Source organism: Nasonia vitripennis (genome assembly GCF_009193385.2).
Source record: "Nasonia vitripennis strain AsymCx chromosome 2 unlocalized genomic scaffold, Nvit_psr_1.1 chr2_random0004, whole genome shotgun sequence".
NCBI classification, from domain to species: domain Eukaryota; kingdom Metazoa; phylum Arthropoda; class Insecta; order Hymenoptera; family Pteromalidae; genus Nasonia; species Nasonia vitripennis.
In genome coordinates, this window is record NW_022279610.1 from 3,163,415 (window position 1) to 3,184,202 (window position 20,788).

Genomic DNA, 20,788 nt, shown 5'->3' on the forward strand with positions numbered 1-20,788 from the left:
GCTGCTAAGCAACAACTAGAAGAACAGCAGCGACATAATAAAAAACTGGAAGCACAAGCACTTGGAAAAGGTTTATATTTAAAACCTCACCACAAAGGTTACGGAATACTATTGAAAAAACAGGTTGTCAAGAAGAAAAAAATAGTTTGACGAGGAAAAAAAAATTCGTTGAAGTAAAGCTGCCTAAGCATCCATTGACAGACTATGATCTAAAAAAATTCGCTAAAAAACTACAAACATCTAACTTTCGAGGAGTATTCATGAGAAATGCACTTCCAGCTAGCGGACCTCTGTTTAGAGAGAGCGCTATTGTAAATCTTGATTATAATACTGGCCCTGGTACACATTGGGTAGCCTACCGCAAGAATGGTAAAAACGTTTTGTACTTCGATAGTTTTGGTGATTTGCGACCGCCTATTGATTTAATTAATTATTTTAACCTTGATACTATTAAATATAATTATAAACGTTATCAAGAGTATAATACTTTTACTTGTGGTCATCTTTGTCTCAAGTTTTTAAATGATTTATTAGATCATCCTGATAATTATCATCTATATAAGCTGTTATAAACCTCATATATTTTTAGTTACGTTTGAGTGTTCAAGATGAATCAATCTCTGACTCTCAGTTTATCAGATACTTCATCAGTACTTGAAACACATTATTTTCCACCGATAGAGCTCGATAGAGACAAAAGTTATGTTCTTGGACTTGTTGTATTACTTACATTCAACTCTATACCAAATGTTGACCTTGGACAAAATAAATTCTATGTTGGTAATAAAGTTATTGAGCTTCCAGATGGTAGCTATGAAATATCTGATATTGAACATTTTCTGAAAAAGCAACTTGAATCTGAAGAAATAGAGCTTAGCATAAAACCAAACAATAATACCTTACGTAGTGAAATATACTGCAGTCATAAGATTGATTTTCAACCACTAAATTCCATAGGAAGATTACTTGGTTTTACACAACGTGTTCTGCAACCATATAAAAGTCACGTATCTGACTTACCAGTATCCATTTTCAAAGTGAATGCTCTACGTGTTGAATGTAATATAACATCAGGAGCGTAAATCAATCAAAACAAAGTTCATACCATACACGAATTTTTTCCCGCAGTACCGCCGGGATATAAAATTATTGAAGTACCAAAACAAATAATTTACTTACCACTGTCAGTGAAAATAATTGACTATTTACAGATGCGTATTGTTGATCAGAACGGTGACCTTGTAAATCTTCGGGGAGAAGTAGTCACTATTAGACTACACATTAAGAAGGTCACGTAATGGGCATTGTTTATAACACAAAGGTGGGCTTAGACTATATAAACAGACTACCATGTCAAAAGAAAGTTATTCATCGACAAGTAGTCAAAGTCTAACACCTCAGAACGCTCAGTATCTGAAGAGTCTCGAACTCAAAGTGATCGCAGACGTCAGAAAAAGAAGAAAAACTGTAAAAAAGATCAAATAAACTATATTCTTATTTGCTGTTGTCGTTTAAACGATAGAAGAAAAAATGGAAGCGATTCTTAGTGTACAGACACCGATCATCTTTGACGAATCCATCGCTCACTACGAAATACATGCTCATCAACCATACACTTCACTAAATTTTAATAATAGTGATGAGATACGTATATCAATTCAACATCAAGATTTATGTCTTTTGCCTTCAAAAAGTTCATTACATATTTGTGGAAAGATAAAAAAATCAGATAATACAAACGTATCAGTAACAAAGTTGGTAAACAATGCTATATGTAATTTATTTGATGAAATTCGTTATGAAATTAACGCTATTGAAATCGATAAGTGTAAGAATGTTGGTATAACCAGTGTCATAAAAGGTTATGTCTCATATAGTTCAAATCAAAGTAAGCTGTTAGAGAATGCTGGATGGCTTGATGTTGAAGAGACTGCTAAAATAATCGATGAAAATGGACAATTTGACGTATCAATCCCGCTATCAATGATTTTAGGATTTGCTGAAGATTATCATAAAATTGTTGTAAACGTTAAGCATGAACTTATACTCACAAGATCAAGAAATGATATTAATGATATTATACAAACAGCTCCTGCAGCAGGTGCATCAGCTGAAGAGTATAAGTTTGAACTCACTCGGAGTGAGTGGATGATGCCTTACGTTGCTATGTCAGACAAATGTAAAATACAATTGTTCAGTCATATTAAAAAGGATATTCCTATTGCTATGAGTTTTCGTTCATGGGAATTATATGAATATCCAATGCTTCCAGCATCATCAAGACATATTTGGATAGTAAAAACGTCGAATCAATTAGAGAAGCCAAGATTTGTTATTTTAGCCTTTCAGACAAACAGAAAAGGTATAGCTCTAAAAAATGCAAGTCAATTTGATCATTGTAAAATCGACAATGTAAAACTTTTTCTTAACTCACAGTACTACCCATATGGTAACTTAAATCTCGACATCGAGCAGAATCAATATGCTTTACTTTATGAAATGTTCATACAATTTCAAAATGCTTACTATGAAAACAAAGATTTACAATCTGATTTGCTAGTTAGTAAAAGTGATTTTATCAAATATACGCCATTTATTGTCATCGATTGCTCAAAACAAAATGAGTCTGTGAAACAAGCTGCTGTAGATGTTCATATTGAATTTGAAACTAAAGAACCCATAGCTCCGTCAACGACAGCTTATTGTTTAATTTTACATGATCGCATAATTCAATATAATCCTATTAGCGGAGATGTAAAAAAACTAGTGTGAATATAGTATAATATAGTATAATAAGTAATATACAAATGTATACTTTTTTGAAAAAATAAATATGTAAAAAATGTATTTAAGTAATATAATAATTTGAATACTCATATTCCAATTATCCATTTCCTTCCATAACTCTCAATTTAAAAATTAAACACCTGTGTAGAGATGTGAAAAAAAAAATTATATAATAATAAGCAAAATATTTAGAAGTTTAAAAAATTAAAATCTGTAAGTGAGAAAAGAATGTGACATTATAGGCTTCGTGAGAGTGAAAGAGAGAGAGAGAGAGAGAGAGAGAGAGAGAGAGAGAGAGAGAGAGAGAGAGAGAGAGAGAGAGAGAGAGAGAGAGAGAGAGAGAGAGAGAGAGAGAGAGAGAGAGAGAGAGAGAGAGAGAGAGAGAGAGAGAGAGAGAGGGAGAGAGAGAGAGAGAGGGAGAGATATAGCTTTGACTGCATAGGCATAGTTCAAGAGAGCGACAGTAGGAAGTGCGCGAGAACGGCCTTGATGTAGTGCATGAGAGCTGGCGGTGTGATAGCGGGGGCCCGCAAGTGGGAAAGGAGTCAGAGATTGGCCTTAGATGCGCGCGCAATTCGAGAGTGCGACCTTGAATCAGCGCAAATGGTCGAGTGGGAGGTCGCGGGTGACCTCGGATCTGCGCGAGAGTAGGAGGTAGCGAATATCCTTGAGTGCGCGCGCATGAAATTTTTCGAACGGGTGGGATTGACCTTGATCTCTGCCTATAAAATCGTCTGCAAACCGCTCGTCTGGTCAATTGGTGCATTTTGTGTATAGTGTCTAGTGCAAAGTGATGGCTCGTTGTCAACCAGTGTAATTTTTAATTCTTTATTGTGAATTTTATTAAAAAATTTGTTTAAATAATGTTTTTTTCTATGATTTTTAGACTCACAATTATGGAGATTGTTGTGGATATCCAGTGCTTCAAATATGCAAATAATATAATTATTAAAGAACTTGCTGCAGTCGACATGGATGGACTCTTAATACCGAGAATGTATGTTTTTCAACCTTGTGCATGGAATGAATTATCACCAGAAGAAGCTAGGGAAAACGGTTGGCTGCAGCGTAATTATCATGGACTTGAATGAGATAAGGGAACTAGACCATTCAATGATATTCAGGATGTTTTTAAAGAGCTCAAGATGATTGGAGGAGATGGTGTTAGAGTAAAGTTTAATTGCAAATGTTTAAATAAAAAGAGAATATTAGAGCGATATTTAGATGATGTTTATAATTTAGAAGATATGCATTGTCCATCACTGCATACACCAGGATTTCGACGGTTTGAAGTATGCGTATACCATCGAGAAGGATGGGTAAAAAACTGTGCATTGCATAATGTAATAGCGATACGTGCGTGGATATTTAGAGAATATTTAAATTGGATGACTCGTGAGGGTATTGCTACAGATAATTAAATTGATTCGTTGTTTAAATTGAAAAATAAAGATAATATTATTAAAAAATGAGTATACATTTTTTTCATTAACCATACATCCTTTTCTTCCTTATATTATTACAGTAAATAGTGTAATGAAGTGTTATTGTGTGATTAATATGAAATGAATATAAAAAAAGTGTTGTATAACGCCGTGACGGTCGCCGCTCGCCGATTTACTCCTCAGTAAAATGTGTACCCGGCGAGCCTATAGAAGTATTCACTTCAAAAATAATCTTCTTTATACACTTTTTATAAAAAATACCGTAAACAACAAGGGACGAATATGTTTTAACAGATTCGGATGATGTTTTGAGCACTCGTGTCCGTCTCGGGCGCCTACAGCGCCCTGGAATACCGCTAGTGCTCAAATATCATTTTTGCTTGGAAAAGACAATTTTCGCCCCTAGTTGTACAATGTACTATCAATATAAAATTCAGTGTGAATTACGAATTTCGCCATAGAAAAGTTATAATTCTTTGATGAGTCTACCCTGAAAACTTTCGAATGCACAAAATTCATCTAGAAACATAACATGTTTCTAGAAAATAGAGTTGCTGAAATCTGAAAAACATGATGGCTATTGAGTATTGATTGTATGCGTGCCACACTTTTTTCTTTTAAATGCGCAAAAATGTGGCGTAGGCAGAGCAAGCTCTGCACAAGTGGCCCTCCAACACCAGATCCCCACAGTTACTATCGTTGAACAATACTTTCGTGGGGCCCGTTAACTAGTCTATTTTGCTTCTCCTTTGAAGTTTGTCATTTCTATACATCCCTCATCCACCAAGATGATTAGGATCTCAGAATCAAACTCTTCTTTTTCATTCTGCATCGTCCTGCCCTCTTCTTCATTCTGCATCGTCCCGCCGTCTGCTTCCTGCAGTATCGTCCAGTGGTCTACTTCGAGCAGCATCGCCCGGTCATCCTCTTGACAGACTCAACCACGACACCGGGTGTGTGTGTGTGTATGTGTTTGTGTATGTATTGTGGCTCTAATAAGGTCCTTACGACGATAGAACACTGCCTACGATGTGTATACCAGGTATCGATCAAAATGACTATCATATATACAACAGATCTCGTAGACGATGTCCAGGTGTCAGGATGATCCCCAGATCGACGGGAGATCGTCAACGGAGACGTGTACTAAGTATCGATCAAAACTACTATTAAATATCCGTCACATCTGAATTACACTGTAACGTTGCTTTGCTAACGCGAAATCGGATAAGTGTGTCCCACCGAGCTTAGGGACCGACGCGCAAGGCTACCACGTTAACAAGAGGATCGTCGGGTGACGACCAGGAACTCGCCTCGGCTGCTCAGCATCTCCGTCTTGACGGACCGCGGAGAGTGGCGGAGTCCTTCTATGCTCGGCTTATTTATGAATGGAAGCAAGGGTTTTAGCATGCATAATAATGACACTCTAATATTTTATGCTAAGAGAACCTTCTGCCCTCAGAACGTTTATTCACTCGAAATAACAATGTGCACTACGTACAATCGTGTGTGCGTGTGTTGTGCGTCGAGACGACCATCGAGATCGGCCGGCGCACTATGCGCGACAATCGGGCTTTGCCCTTGGCCCTACGCTAAGCTATATACACACTCGTGCTTTTCTGCACGTGGTGTGCCATGCGCCAAATTAACCGAGAGAGAGAGATAGATGGGCTATTTGCCGACACAGGACAGACTCACGGGTTTGCCAATGAACGTCGCGTTGCCGCTGTTGGACGGGCTGGTTGCTCTGGGTTCCACCTCGTCAGCACCGGTTAGTCGGCGGCCCACTGAACTCCTCCTTGTGGCGTTGGCGGAAGCTGCAGGCACTGGGTTGCCTTAGCTAGGGCACGATGTCATGGTCCTCGGCCTGATGGTCTGGTCTGGAGCCGCGCCCTTAGAGATGAGCGGCTTCGACGGCTGGCCGGCTTTCATGGCTCCTGGCCACGTGTGGTCGCTACCAGAGTTGGGAGTCGAAAGAGCGGGTCGCGCTTCTCTCCGCTGATTGATAGTCCTTCTTCGATCGATTCGGGGCCCTTCTCTCTTTTTGCGTGTTTATTAGTCAGCGTCGGCTATTGTCGCGCTGCTTTCCTTTTGCCCCCCTCTTTCTCTCTCCTATTCTACTTCTATGCTTCGCGCGTGGCTTCTGCCGCCTTGATAGTCATCGGAATGCGTGTTTGTATGTGTGTGTATGCGCGATTCGCGCGTGTGTATGAGATGGGCTTATGCCGAGCTGTGTGAGGGCATATGGACTGTCACAACACTTAACAATATCTAATCAACAACAATCTTTTGTTTATATATGTGTATGTGAATGTGTGTGTGTGTGCACATTCTTTTTTATTTTGTATTGCTTCAGTATTACTTATTTATAACGTATCAATTTAATTTTTAATTTTTAATTTTTAGATCCAACAGTTTTCAATGTCAACGCATATTTCAAGTTTCAGCACCAGTAAATTCCGTTTTTCTGCATCCTAATCAAGCAGAATTGATAGTTGGTGATCAAAGTGGAGTAATACACTTATGGGATCTCCGATCTGACCACAATGAACAGTTGGTAATCCATGAATATTAAAATTATGTTTTCATAAGCATTACTCATTTATAAGCTACGCTTTTAAACTAAATCAAGTAAGAAATATTGATGAAGGCTACAAATTTTAAGTTTGTACATTAAGATGTATTTCACCAATTTCTCAATTCTGAAACCTGGTATTCAATTCAATTTATTACCAGACAAAATAGTACAGAATATTTCTCAGTGGAAATATCCATACCTTGCAGAGGTAAACGCAGTTACCTGTATGCAAGCTGGTGTTACAAAAATAAAATACATTATAGTATAATACAAAAATATCTAAAAAAGATTTACAAACTAAATAATGTAACTCCAATTACTATTAGTAAAAGAAGTTATTAGTAACAACAAGTATATCAGATTAACTATAAAAAAGTTATCTCTGACAAAGACGCAGTAACAAGAATAATATACGAAAAAACTTTTTTAGCTGACTAGCTAGTATTGCCACAAAAGTCAAAAACTTGAGCCGTTTAATTTTATCCATTTTATAATTGAATTTATTCCAGAATTTTTTCTTATGTCTATTACCTTTAAATTGTTTGGCAGCGCGTTATAAGTCAGGATAGCTTTAGTGTAGTTATTTTATTGCTGACTCTTTTTTTGTTCTTAGGTATGGTTAAACTCTTATTTCTAGTAATACTCGTAGAATCTAGGATTTGCGTTTTGAGATCGTCGTAATTGTGTTTAAGAGCTTCGAATGTAAAGAGTTGCTCTAGGTTTAAAGGATTTTCTTTGACTATAAAACTATTCTTATTTATTAACTTTAGTATTTTCTTTTGTAAGGTTTGTAGTAAATCGAGATTACTCTTATATGCTCCGCCCCACGCTGTTACCATAGCTAATCGTGCTATGAAAAAACGCATAATATATCATTCTCAAAGTTTCTGTCGACATTATGTTAACAAGCTTATAGAAAATATAGACCAAATATTTAGTTTTTTAATTTTTATATATATAATGTGTTTGTCCCATTTTAGATTAAAATCAAATATAATTCCTAATATTTGTAATTTTCCACTCTAGTTATCAACCTATCCTGAATTTTAATTTCTATTTGAGTCGGTACGCTATTGTAATAACTACTTTAAGTCATGCATACTGTCTTATCTACATTCAGCTATAGTTTATTAACAGCCAACAAATTGTTAATCACATTTAAATAATTCTTCATATTATTCTGCGCCTCTACCTAGGTTTTGCCAGTGGCTATTATAGCGGTATCGTCAGTAGTAGGGGCTGCGCGGCTACTGGACCAAGCGGGTTCTAGGCCACCAAATACCGACGCATGGTAACTCATATTAGTAGATCCCTGTTTTACCGACAGACTATTGCATATCGACCGTGCTGCCAGCGGTGACACCCCCCACCGGCGCATGGTAACTCATATTAGTAGGTCCCTGTTTTAGCGACAGAGCATTGCATATCGACCATGCTGCCAGCGGTGGCGCCCCCATAAACCAGTGTTGTCGACGGTGGCGCCCCCGCTACCGACCCCCCTCCATAGCTCAGAGTGAACATCGGTAATTTACTTTATCGACCTGGGATGCGATGGATAATTTGGAATAGGATTTGCAGGATTAAAGGTTGAGATAAACTAGTGTTGCCGACGGTGGCGCCTCCGTTACCGACCCAACCTGTTTTATCAAACATGATTGGTTGAAATTTCAATATGGCTGATTTGTTCAGGAGCTGACATCTAGACGCTGGCTGAGTCTCTGAGCAATGAGCATCTAGCCATCCTGAGGGCATATGAAACTTCTAATAATATTTAGGCAGGGCATATACAGACTTCATCAGTTTTTGATGCTACTGATGAAGGAATAGGATTTTAGGATTTGGTGATAGTACAAATATAAATCTAGTATTCATGATATATTTTAGCTTTATTTATAAAAATCCTTATTTTTTATATAAGTATACATATTGTATTATAGCTAAAACATATATAAAAGCTCTTATACTTACTAAAACACATTTCAAAATTTTTATTTATTACATGAGTATGTATTCTTATAACTCAAATATATGTATTAAAAAATTTTTAAAATAAATACATGAAAATTCTTAAAGAAATACAATAGTGATATTGGCATCTAAACATGTTAACCCTTAAGAAGAAATGTGAAATACCGTACCTATATATATATACACATAAATAAATACTGTAGCTTAATACTTATGAATCCTTTTTTTGTAGGAATATATCTTCAAATGATATTTTGGATGGTTTTAAATTTTTTAATATTTGATATTCTCCTAAATTAGTAATAGAAGAATAGTGCTGTAAATTTAATTCAAAGGTCACATTTCCTTTTGTATAATCTTTAACAGCTGTAACTGTAACGGTATCCAATAAAATTTTCTGAAAACATGAAATCATTAAATAGCGATATAATCTATAACATAATAAATTCATTTGATACAGAACATTTCTACATACATCGTGTAACTTTAACTTTGAAGAAAAAATTGAAATATTTTCATTATATATGTTACACTGAACTCGTATGCCATCATTATTAAGTATGAATTTGAAAATATGAAAATCTACGCCCTTCTCTTTGTTTGTGAAAGTTTCGGTTTCATAGATTTCATCCATGTACCCAACAATAGACCTGTACATAAAAACAAACAATAAATGTTTGTTATTTGATTATATACAAATTATATATACAATTATACAATATGAATATACAATAGTGAATATATACAAGATAGAAAATATCAAAGATTATTTATTTACATATCAATACATTACTTACGCTGATTTGTCTCCAAGTTTTATTTTAGTTTTCAAATATTCGGTACTTGATACAGGTATTTTCTTTTCTTTCTTTGATACTATATTTTCTGTGCTACTTTCCAAAATTTTCCTTTTCCAGATATTGCTTACTAAACAAAAAATAACTTGTACATTACAACAATTTTGTGGTAAAACTATTTTAAAACATCATAATGTATTTACATTTTTATGTATAATTAATAAGCGTCTCTTCAAATTATCACATCTGTTAAAATTTTTTCCACATTTATAGCAAATGTTTTTACCAATTCGTTTCTCGTGTGATGTTGTTATATGTCTTATTAAATTATTGTTTCGTACAAATGTTAGGTCACAAAGTTTAAATTTTATTCTTTTTACATTATTATGTTGTTCTTTCACATGCCGAGAATAAGGTTTCTTGTTTTTCAATACAATACCACATGATTCACAAATGCATGGGATGATTTCATGTACTGTGGCTTTATGCTTTTGTAAGAATTCCGCATTTATAAAAGTTCGTTTACAGATTGGACAATCGACAAAAATTTTTGGAGATTCACTCATTTTTACACAGCAATTTTAACGCGATTTTCTCAACAAAATTCAATGTAAATATGAGGAGGGGCAGGAGGAGAGGGTGGAGGGGTATGAGGAGGGAGAGGAGGAGAGGGAGGAGGGGTATGAGGAGGGTCAGGAGGAGAGGGAGGAAGGGTATGAGGAGGGGGGAGGAGGAGCTGAGACTTACGAATCACATAAACAACTATATAATATAGGGAGATATATAGACACACACAGGCTGACAGTCCCAGGAGAAAAGGCAACGAGCCGACCTGGAGCAAACCGGGAGCTGAAAAAGAAACAGCAAGCACATGTACGCGGATAAACGTACACAAAATGCGATGACGAAACAAAGGCACGGAAAACGAAAGCGGACAAGTGACGGAAGCTATTAGCATATTACTTACCACGTGCACCAGAATACGCGAATCGTTTGTGAACCCTTGGCGGGGGTAATTTTTTTTTTGCATCCTCCAGCTTAACATCTGGGAATGATCTTACAAATGTGTGGCGAGGGCCTGCAGCTACTAGCATCTCAGCCATGATACAGAGAAGACGAAAACTAGAAGCAAAGCACTCGATATATATATAAAAAAATCACGGCACTAGTAAAACAGTTGTAAATAATTTAACTTACTGGATAACAAAAAAAAAAACACAATAAACAACGCGAAAACTGCGTGAAAACAATGAATACAAAAAACCACGTGTTGTCGCCGGATGCTGGACGATGCGACTGGCCAGGGAAGGCCAGGTGCAGCTGCATCCCGCCAAATGCAAGTTCACAACAGAAGTATACAAGAGCGCGGGAACAGAACCACAAGCGCGGAATTAGAGACACACGCGGAGTGCTACTGTTTGGCCGGAGTAGGTGAACGACGGCCGTGCAAGCCAGGAATGTAAAATGGTCGACCGTGGCTGCCGAAGGCGGCAATATTCAAATCTGGATTTCAGGAATCGATGATATAAACGATATATAAACGACCGGGATAGTGCTACGGTATTTTGAGGTTATCACTCGGATTTGTGGAGTCGTGAGCGCACGGCTACACGATTCTTCGTCGCTCGTCTCGTTCCTCTCTTTATCCTGTGTGCTCACAGAGATAAAGCAAGTCGTGAGATGTCGGCGTAAGGCTGGCTTTGTTGGTTACAAGAAGCTGCCTTGGATGGTTATAAGAATGATTCGGTGTTCGCGGCTGCGGTGTTTCGGTTCGGTGGCGGTATGATGGGTCGGTGGCGGATTTTGAGGTTAGGAATTCATTCGGTACGGTGGAGTCGTGTGCGTACGGCTACGCCGATCCGAATGTGTCGTGTAACAACGATCTCGACCGCTCTGTGTGCGCACAGTAACGACCGGGATAGTGCTACGGTATTGTGAGGTTATCCCTCGGATTTGTGGAGTCGTGAGCGCACGGCTACACGATTCTTCGTCGCTCGTCTCGTTCCTCTCTTTATCCTATGTGCTCACAGAGATAAAGCAAGTCGTGAGATGTCGGCGTAAGGCTGGCTTTGTTGGTTAGGAATTTACCTCTGTTTCACCAGGAAGTGAGCGCACGACCGGGCAAATCGCCGGCGGAACTATTGTTATTCCCTTAACCCTGTGGGCTCACAGTGACAGAGGGTGGCAGCAATGTGTCGGAGTGTAGGTTAGTATTTTACGGTGGCACCGGGTTTCGCCCACGTGTGCTCACGTAGACGAGGCTCGATGTCGCTCGGGTGTTCCGAGTTGCCTTGTGTGCTCACGATGGCAATTTGGAGTTTCGGGTTTCGGAGTTTCGGGTTTCAGTTCGTCTACCAAATCGTCACGTGGGCTCACGAGACGATTTCGTCGGCGTAGGTCTATCTCTCGCTGTTCCTTGTAGTAACGTGTGCGCACGATACTAGCCGGAGTGGAGCTCGAGTAGAACTGCCTGTCGTGCCACGCGATCCGCCTTATAAAGGCGGAAAACCCGTCCGAGACGTCCATGGTCTCGCCCTCGTTCGCAGCGAACTGAATCGACTCCTCTCCGCCCTCGCTGCCTGAGCTGTGTTCGTCGCTCTCGAACGGGATCTAGGACGAAGAGCCCTACGACACACACACACACACACACACCCATAATAAGAAAGAGGAAGAGCGAGCCAAAGAACATGTACACGGAATCACCGCAGTACTAACCGCTGGCTGCTGAGGCACGTTGTCTCCACCTTCAAAAACGGTCAAGAGTCCAAATACAACTTCAATCACCCTCATGTTTAACAAGGTCGTTTAAGGCACACAAAATACAAAAATGCGAGAAACTGAGCGAACAACTACTCGAAGCAGAGCACAATCAACACTCACGAACTGCTCGGAATCACCAGCAAAGCTACGAAAATCAGATAAAAAGACGCAACCATCGCAGAAAACCCCACCAAGAAAAGAGCTACAGAACGAATAAACATGAAAATCGCGTCTCGCAAAACCTGAGCGCCCAAGAAACAGCGCGCAGAAAAGCCACGAAGAGTCGGACAGACGACAAAAGTTTTATCACAGCTAAACTTAAAATCGAATAAATATTTCGCTAGCATTGAAACCCTTGGCTAATTAAAGGGATCCCAGAAGGGAGCGTCCTATAATGCTTCTTATTCAGGATCATATAGATAGATAGATAGATAGATTAGCATTTATTTTTGCACAAGTCATAAAATACATATGTATCACATATTGTCACAGATTTATCACAGATTCGTTAATTAAGTAATATTACGCGTTATGTACATTTTCTTTTCTTATTTACTACTCTATCACGTCACTTAAGAATAAAACCTTCGGTCATAGTCATTAAAAAATAAAATATAAATAAAATAAATAGTTGGACGGTACAATATTTAACAGAGTCACGAAAGTGTCGCAGAATCAATGTTCCGATCAACACTACATTCAATCTCGCGTACGTATATGCGCCTACGCATCACAGTCTTAAAAGTTTTAAGCGAAGGGAGATCTCTCACGTCGTGCGGGAGAGAATTTCAGAGGCGCGCACCCTGGGCTTTAAAAGAATATAGCCCCGCATCGGTACGCGCGCTTGGCACCACTAGTTCTTGCGGATCCCTAGCTGAGTTTCCAGACCGGTTTCTGTCAAAAAGGGCAGCAAGATACGGCGGCTGTCCCATTACAGTGTCGGCAAAGGGTATGAAGACGCCATCCTCGATCTCAATGCTAGGCAACTTTAGACTTTGTACCTTGTTAATATTACTGTCCGACCCAAAAATAATAGCTTTAGTCTTCCCGACATTGAGGTGAAGCGCGTTCTCAGACGCCCAGACCGCCACTGCACGCGTCACAGCTGACAGACGGTCCACACCCCCGCTCAAGTCGTCCCTCGCTACCTGCGTAAAGGTTTGAAGGTCATCAGCATATAGTAAATGCTCGACACTATCCGATAATTCGCCCTTAGGGCCCTTAAAAGAAGCCAAAATGTCTCTGAGATCATTGATGTAAAGACTAAAGAGAAGAGGACCCAGGACCGAGCCCTGTGGAACGCTAAGATTGGTAGTGAGCCAATCAGAATTGCCAACTGTTTTCGTAACCACTTGATGGTTACACCCTGTAATTTATGACTTTATCCACAGAACTACAGACCTAGAGAAACCCATTCCTATTAGCTTTCGAAGAAGTTTAGAGGGCGAGATCGTGTCGAACGCCTTACTGAAATCAAGCATCAGGAGGATAGTAAGCAGTTGTTTTTTGCTATTAATACCCGCCCTAATGTTCTCTGACAGACTCAGTAGTGCTGTTTGTGTGCTGTGATAACGCCGAAAACCCGTCTGGCGTGTATCAAGAAGCTTTCCCGACCACGAGATACGTCTATTACGGAATTAATTAAATTATTCGACGTCTTAATACTGTCCCAAGACATGCATTTAGTATACTATATCGGGATGCCACTGCTGGACTACGGTAAGTACGACCTATACAAGGCGTCTGCCTTGCCGATCAAACAAAAATCATTAAACGCATCAGACACGTTCGCTTATATTTGGCCAGAAACAGAATATTTTGCTCTGGACCAAGGATCTAAATAAATACAAAAAACTTAGTAAATTATACATATCTAGAAACACGGAGCCAGTTCACGAAATCAATAACATCGCGAGCTGCGAAATTCAGATCAGTACTGGCAAAACTCCCATAAACTTATCGGAATGTAAAATAAAAGTCATGAAATCAAGGGACACGTTCTGGATACTTACAAGCACTCCGAACACTTGGGTATTCTCTACAAATAAAAAAGAGAGACTATTCTCTAGCTGCAAACGACTGACAGACAATACGATAGACATTGACGGCATAGACACGCTGCGCCTGCCGCATGGCTGCACCGCACACACGAACACCGTATGACTCGTAGCGTCGCGCGAAGTACGCGTTAACTATTCGACGGTATTATTTAACGAAACGGAATTAGACATAGCCTCGTTGATAAACAGTACGAGCAACACGTCGTTAGCCTTTGTTAAATACACGCTAGAGAAAGAAGGGATGGCAAAATCCTCGAACCTTAGAAGAGATATGTTCTTGCGTTCGTTAAAAACAGATTTTGGAAAATTTTGAAAATTTTGGAAATTGTTTCAAAAGTTTTTAACGATTTAAAGCTTTAGTAAAGAGATGAAAACAAAATATTGATTTCCGATTTTCAAATTATTGTAGGCTCGTTCTACCTAAGCGAAAATGGATTAATTTATACATGTATTAATGACCAGGGATTCTTCCTCTACATTTTGTCTGACGCCCGGAAAACCCTATTTTCGGTCAATTTTATAGGCACCGATAATGGTCTTTTTTATGCACGTGTTATAAAAAATAGTTTTTAAGATGTTTTGTACAGAATAATAAAGAAATTGTTACTTTTTTTTTAAGTTTTAGTAATTAAGTACTCTATTGTATAAGTTTTTGTTATATGAGCCCAGACCTGCGAACAGATAACTATGTTTATTTTTGCGGGGTTATGTAGTGTTCTAAATTCTATGTAAATCTATCTGGTTTTAATAAATAAATAAATAAATATTCGCTTTTATATTAAATTATAATGATATTTTAAATCTAAAGCGAAAAATAAAAATACAAACAACTGAAGAAAACAGTTATGAACTGCATATGACCGTAGAAAACTGTCGAAATTGAAACACAGAAAACGATAATCTTCTGTTGTCTTTAGTTTTATTTAGTTTGCTAAATTTTTTTTCAGTTGGCTTCAGTTTTTTCAGGTATGAAATTTTACGATTTTGTAAATGAATAAAAAAATGAATACGACAGACAATAACTATTAATAAGTGAAGATAACAATTTTTTCATAGTTTAAAACAGTTTTCTTCATTTTATACTTGTTGTCTTTTACATTCACTAGTTTTTTCCCAATTAAAACAGTTATCTTCGGATTTCTACAGATTTTTCTTACCTTTTTAAGAACACGCCTTCAATAACATAATAGAATCAAATAAACGTAACCGTTAAAAACTGTTAACATCTGGTACCATCTGCCGTAAACTAAAGAAAATTAAAAAAAAAAACTAATAATACCTGTAAATAACTGTTGTCTTTGTCTCAATTCCGACGTTCTTCTGCTAACAATTTCTGTTTTTTTAAGTTATCTTCTGTTGTAGTTTAAACTCTTCAGACAAAAACTGCTATGTGTAGAATTTTGTTTCTACTAGGGATCAATATAAGTATCAAAAATTATGTAATTTTATATACAATCATATTTTATATCCGTACATAAAGATTAACTAAATTGATTATCATTATTTAATATACTTATCTAAATTATTAAATAAGTCAGTATTTAGAATATTTTTCGATACAGTGTGCGTGAAATGCACTTTTATGCACGCACCTCATGCGTTTGAGCACATTTTACGCCCCATGTATCAAAAAATAACGTTCGATACACACGCGAAAAGTTTATTCTACACAAGTGGGAAATTTGCGCACTTGTATCGAAATATATTATTTCAACAATTCTTATTGAAAAACCTGAAGTGAAATCTTCGGTCAAAATTCTATCTGTGATTTCGCGTACGGGTTTTTAAAATCTTATAAATAGATCTGTTGGCAATAATCAAGTCACTATGTTGATCGTGAAAACACTATGATTTTCTCACCTAAGATTTTCATGTCTAATATTTTAAAATCAAAATATTGCTCAAAATGCTTCAATGCATGTGTCTTTAAAAAAGGTTTCACTATTTAAAAAGTAAAAGCAGTGCAGCTGACTGATTTACAAGCTCCAAATAATCAATTTTTAATACGTACTCATTCGCGAAAGCTCAGAGATCGCTGCTCGAGTGATCTATCGACATTTCGCTAAAAACTGTGCTTGGATTTTTATAAACAAAGAAAAAGCAGCACTGCTGACTGATTTACAAGCTCCAAATAATCAATTTTTAATACGCACTCATTCGCGAAAGCTCAGAGATTGCTTTGCTGCACGAGTGATCTATCGACATTTTGCTAGAAACTGGGCTTGCGTTTTTATAAACAAAGAAAAAGCAGTGCAGCTGACTGATTTACAAGCTCCAAATAATCAATTTTTAATACGTACTCATTCGCGAAAGCTCAGAGATCGCTGCTCGAGTGATCTATCGACATTTCGCTAAAAACTGTGCTTGGATTTTTATAAACAAAGAAAAAGCAGCACTGCTGACTGATTTACAAGCTCCAAATAATCAATTTTTAATACGCACTCATTCGCGAAAACTCCAAGATCGCTGCTCGAGTGATCTATCGACATTTCGCTAAAAACTGTGCTTGGATTTTTATAAACAAAGAAAAAGCAGCACTGCTGACTGATTTACAAGCTCCAAATAATCAATTTTTAATACGCACTCATTCGCGAAAGCTCAGAGATTGCTGCTCGAGTGATCTATCGACATTTTGCTAGAAACTGGGCTTGCGTTTTTATAAACAAAGAAAAAGCAGTGCAGCTGACTGATTTACAAGCTCCAAATAATCAAATTTTAATACGTACTCATTCGCGAAAGCTCCAAGATCGCTGCTCGAGTGATCTATCGACATTTTGCTAGAAACTGGGCTTGGATTTTTATAAACAAAGAAAAAGCAGTGCTGCTGATTGATTTACAAGCTCCAAATAATCAATTTTTAATACGTACTCATTCGCGAAAGCTCCAAGATCGCTGCTCGAGTGATCTATCGACATTTTGCTAGAAACTGGGCTTGGATTTTTATAAACAAAGAAAAAGCAGCACTGCTGACTGATTTACAAGCTCCAAATAATCAATTTTTAATACGCACTCATTCGCGAAAACTCCAAGATCGCTGCTCGAGTGATCTATCGACATTTCGCTAGAAACTGGGCTTGGATTTTTATAAAGCTCAGAGATCGCTGCTCGAGTGATCTATCGACATTTCGCTAGAAACTGTGCTTGGATTTTTATAAACAAAGAAAAAGCAGAACTGCTGATTGATTTACAAGCTCCAAATAATCAATTTTTAATACGCACTTTTCCGCGAAAGCTACGAACGCGCTGCTTAAGCGATCTATCGACGTTTCACTTGAAACTGGGCTTGGATTTTTATTGAACAGGTAAAGCAGCGCTCCTGGCCGATTTACAAGTTCTGGAAAATGAAATTTCAATGTGCACTCTTTCGCGAAAGCTCCAAGATTGCTGCTCGAGTGATTACTGACATTTCGTTAAGAACTGGGCTTGGATTATTATAAACGGAGGAAAAGAAGTGCTGCTGACTGATTTACATGCTCCAAATAAATAATTTTTAATGCGCACGCATTCGCGAAAGCTCCGAGATCGCAGCTCGAGTGATCTACTGACATTTCGTTGGAAACTGTGCTTGGATTTTTATAAACATAGAAAAAGCAGCGCTGCTGACCGATTTACAGGTTCTGAAAAATCAATTTTCAATGCCCACTTTTCCGCGAAAGCTACGAACGCGCTGCTCAATCGATCTATCGACATTTCGCTAGAAACTGGGCTTGGATCTTTATAAACAAAGAAAAAGCACCGCTCCTGGCTGATTTACAAGATCTAAACAACTATTCTCGGATTTTAATAAAATACGGGTAGTGCTACTTTTGGCAGGTTTTGGAGCTACAAAAAATTAATTTTATAATTTTATGGATGAAAAATTAAATTCAAATTGTATAGGTCTTACCTGGCTGACCTCTACATTCATTATAAAACATTTATTCTTTATTACAAATTTTATTTTCATTATAAATCACTTACAGGATCAAGTTAAATGAAAAGTTCATCGATTTATGACTGACAGTGTTATAGCTATGCCAATTACGCATGAATTTTTTGCTCAAGTGTGAGTGTGCGTTTGTCTTTGTCGTATTGCAAGTCTGCTAGAGCTTTGCAGGTGTTAGCTGACGAACTAGAAATTTGCTTTTATAGCAGTTTAACATGAGCTGCGTCTCCCCGTACCGATTTTCTTACGTCCGGGTGTAGCCAACTGATCATCTCGAACATCATTATCGTTTCCTATAATGATGCTTGTAGAAAACTTCTGCAGCATTTAGTTGCGATGGCTAGCTGTGGCTTGAGCAGACGTTTGCATCTTCGCGTTAAATATTGAACAGCAACCTTTGGTTACGGTATCTGCAAAGTCGCTGAGTTCAACCTTGTTGGCCACTTCGGTACTGGGCTATGTAACGGATCTTTCGTATTCATCTTCTGTATTGACGACTGCATGTTAATTAAGAGGTTGAGATGAAGGAGTAAATCATACACAAACGGGTGTCTTTGAACACTCGTTGCAATTCGTTTGATACTTAAAAAATATTGAAAATTTAAAATGAAACAACTCACTTCGTCAAAAACAAGCTGATTAGAAGGTAGAGAGCAAATTCACTGAGTAGGAGTAGTATGGGATCGCGCCGATGGAAAAGGATTCGCAGCAGGATGTGGGAGAGGTTGGCAAGTTGACCAGCAGCCCGAATAAACTTCGTACACGATCTGTCACGTAAAGAATTTGTATGGATTATACTTTTTATTTGCACAAGTAGCACGCGTTTAAATTGTCCTAATTGCCGTTCAAACTGGCCGCTTACTAGATTATGGTTCTGAAAATTGTAACTTATATCTAAAAATTAACAATCAAGTAATTTTTTTTCTAAAGCACTAATGAAAATAATGCTTTAAAATTCTTTTACAATACAAACTTAGCATACACACTCAATTATTCGGCAGATTTTGCTCTCAAACCCAGAGAATTGTTGATGACGTTTAAAAAGGAACGTTCGAGTCAGGCCAAGAACGCCTGACATTCAAGATCTCAAACTAACTCGATACCTCTCCAAAATTCAGAGCACTATGTTTTTTTTAAATTCTGAGACTGGGCTCAGATTTACGAGCTCCGAAAAATCACATTTCAATGCGCACTCTTTCGCGAAAGCTCCGAGATCGCTTCTTTAGCGATCTACCGACGTTTCGCGAAAAACTGTTCTCGGATTTCGGAGTCGAGCGTTGTGACAGGGACACCTCTAGCAGACGAACTAACCTTGAGTCATAACAATAACAAACCGGTGTAGTACCGTCTGGCTTCGGTCCGCCCTGTTCCGCTTTCCGCTGCGGTCGCCATGTCTAGCTCTTGCGAACTAATTCACATCTTACAAAATTTATTTCGTTAATTATTAAAAAATAAAATCTACATCTAACGATAATGTTTTTTGGTGGTTTTAAGCATTATTGGCCACGGCCTATGCGATGGAAGGGTAAAAAACATCCTGTCATACTTTTTTTTGCACTTATTATTTTTAGCCTCGGACAATTTTTTTACTGATAAATCCTATCGAACGGAGCAAACGACAGAAGCTAGAGCTAAGTTTACTCTAACTTTTCACTAAAAAAGATTTGTTTGCACCCCCGTTAATTTTGTTAAATCACCAATTTAAGTATCTGTACGCTTGATCGTAGACATACTGTATATGTATATCTGTATGGATGACGGTTTTCGTTCGCGTAAGAAGTACACTCTACTGTATAGTGTCATTTATTATGCAGGTGTCCTCCACGTATCGGGATGCTGTCTAGGTGTCTAGAGTGGCCGATGACGAGGGCCAGGTAGAGCGCTCCGTAGTTTCCTGCATCTAGATGAGCTCCACGTCCCGGGATCGCGTCTTGGTGTCTAGGGTGGCCGATGATGATGTCTAGGTGAAGCTCTCCGTTGTTTTTTACATCCAGGTGACGTCCACGTCCCGGGACCACGTCTCGGTTTCTATGCTGGCCGATGACATGGCCTAGGTGTACCCCTTTTCTCCGATTTGGTATCAAATATATCTTATGCTTTTTTTCAGTTTTTCAATATGGTGTTAATATTTTTGTTAGCTTTGTGCATTGTTATACTCGTTCAATTTTTAAATCTTACTTTCATATTTGTTTTTCGTTACGTAAAAATTTATGAAATCTCTAAAAAAAAACCTTTCTTTAAAGGTAAAAACCTTGGAAAGGATGAGTCGAAATGGATATTATAAATGGGGATTAAGTTTACAAAAAATAGTGATATCGTATAATAAAATGGCAACCATGTATTCTTAATAATATTATCGAACCGTTTCTTGTTAGAATTCATTATGTCTTAATTTAGTTCTTACCTGTGATATTTCAACTTTATAATCAAATTTATTTTGTTTATACTATATTAAGTTTAAATTAAAT

The 20,788-nt window shown here is 37.8% G+C and overlaps 1 protein-coding gene across 1 annotated transcript in view; it reads left to right on the top strand.

Annotated features, from left to right (window-relative positions):
- The window catches only part of LOC100115934 (target of rapamycin complex subunit lst8), a 281,302-nt gene that overhangs the window by 191,342 nt on the left and 69,172 nt on the right, over positions 1–20,788 (top strand). The window contains exon 4 of the mRNA XM_031923991.2: positions 6,639–6,789. Coding sequence (XP_031779851.1) covers positions 6,639–6,789 — 151 coding nt within the window. The remainder of the gene's footprint in view (positions 1–6,638; positions 6,790–20,788) is intronic.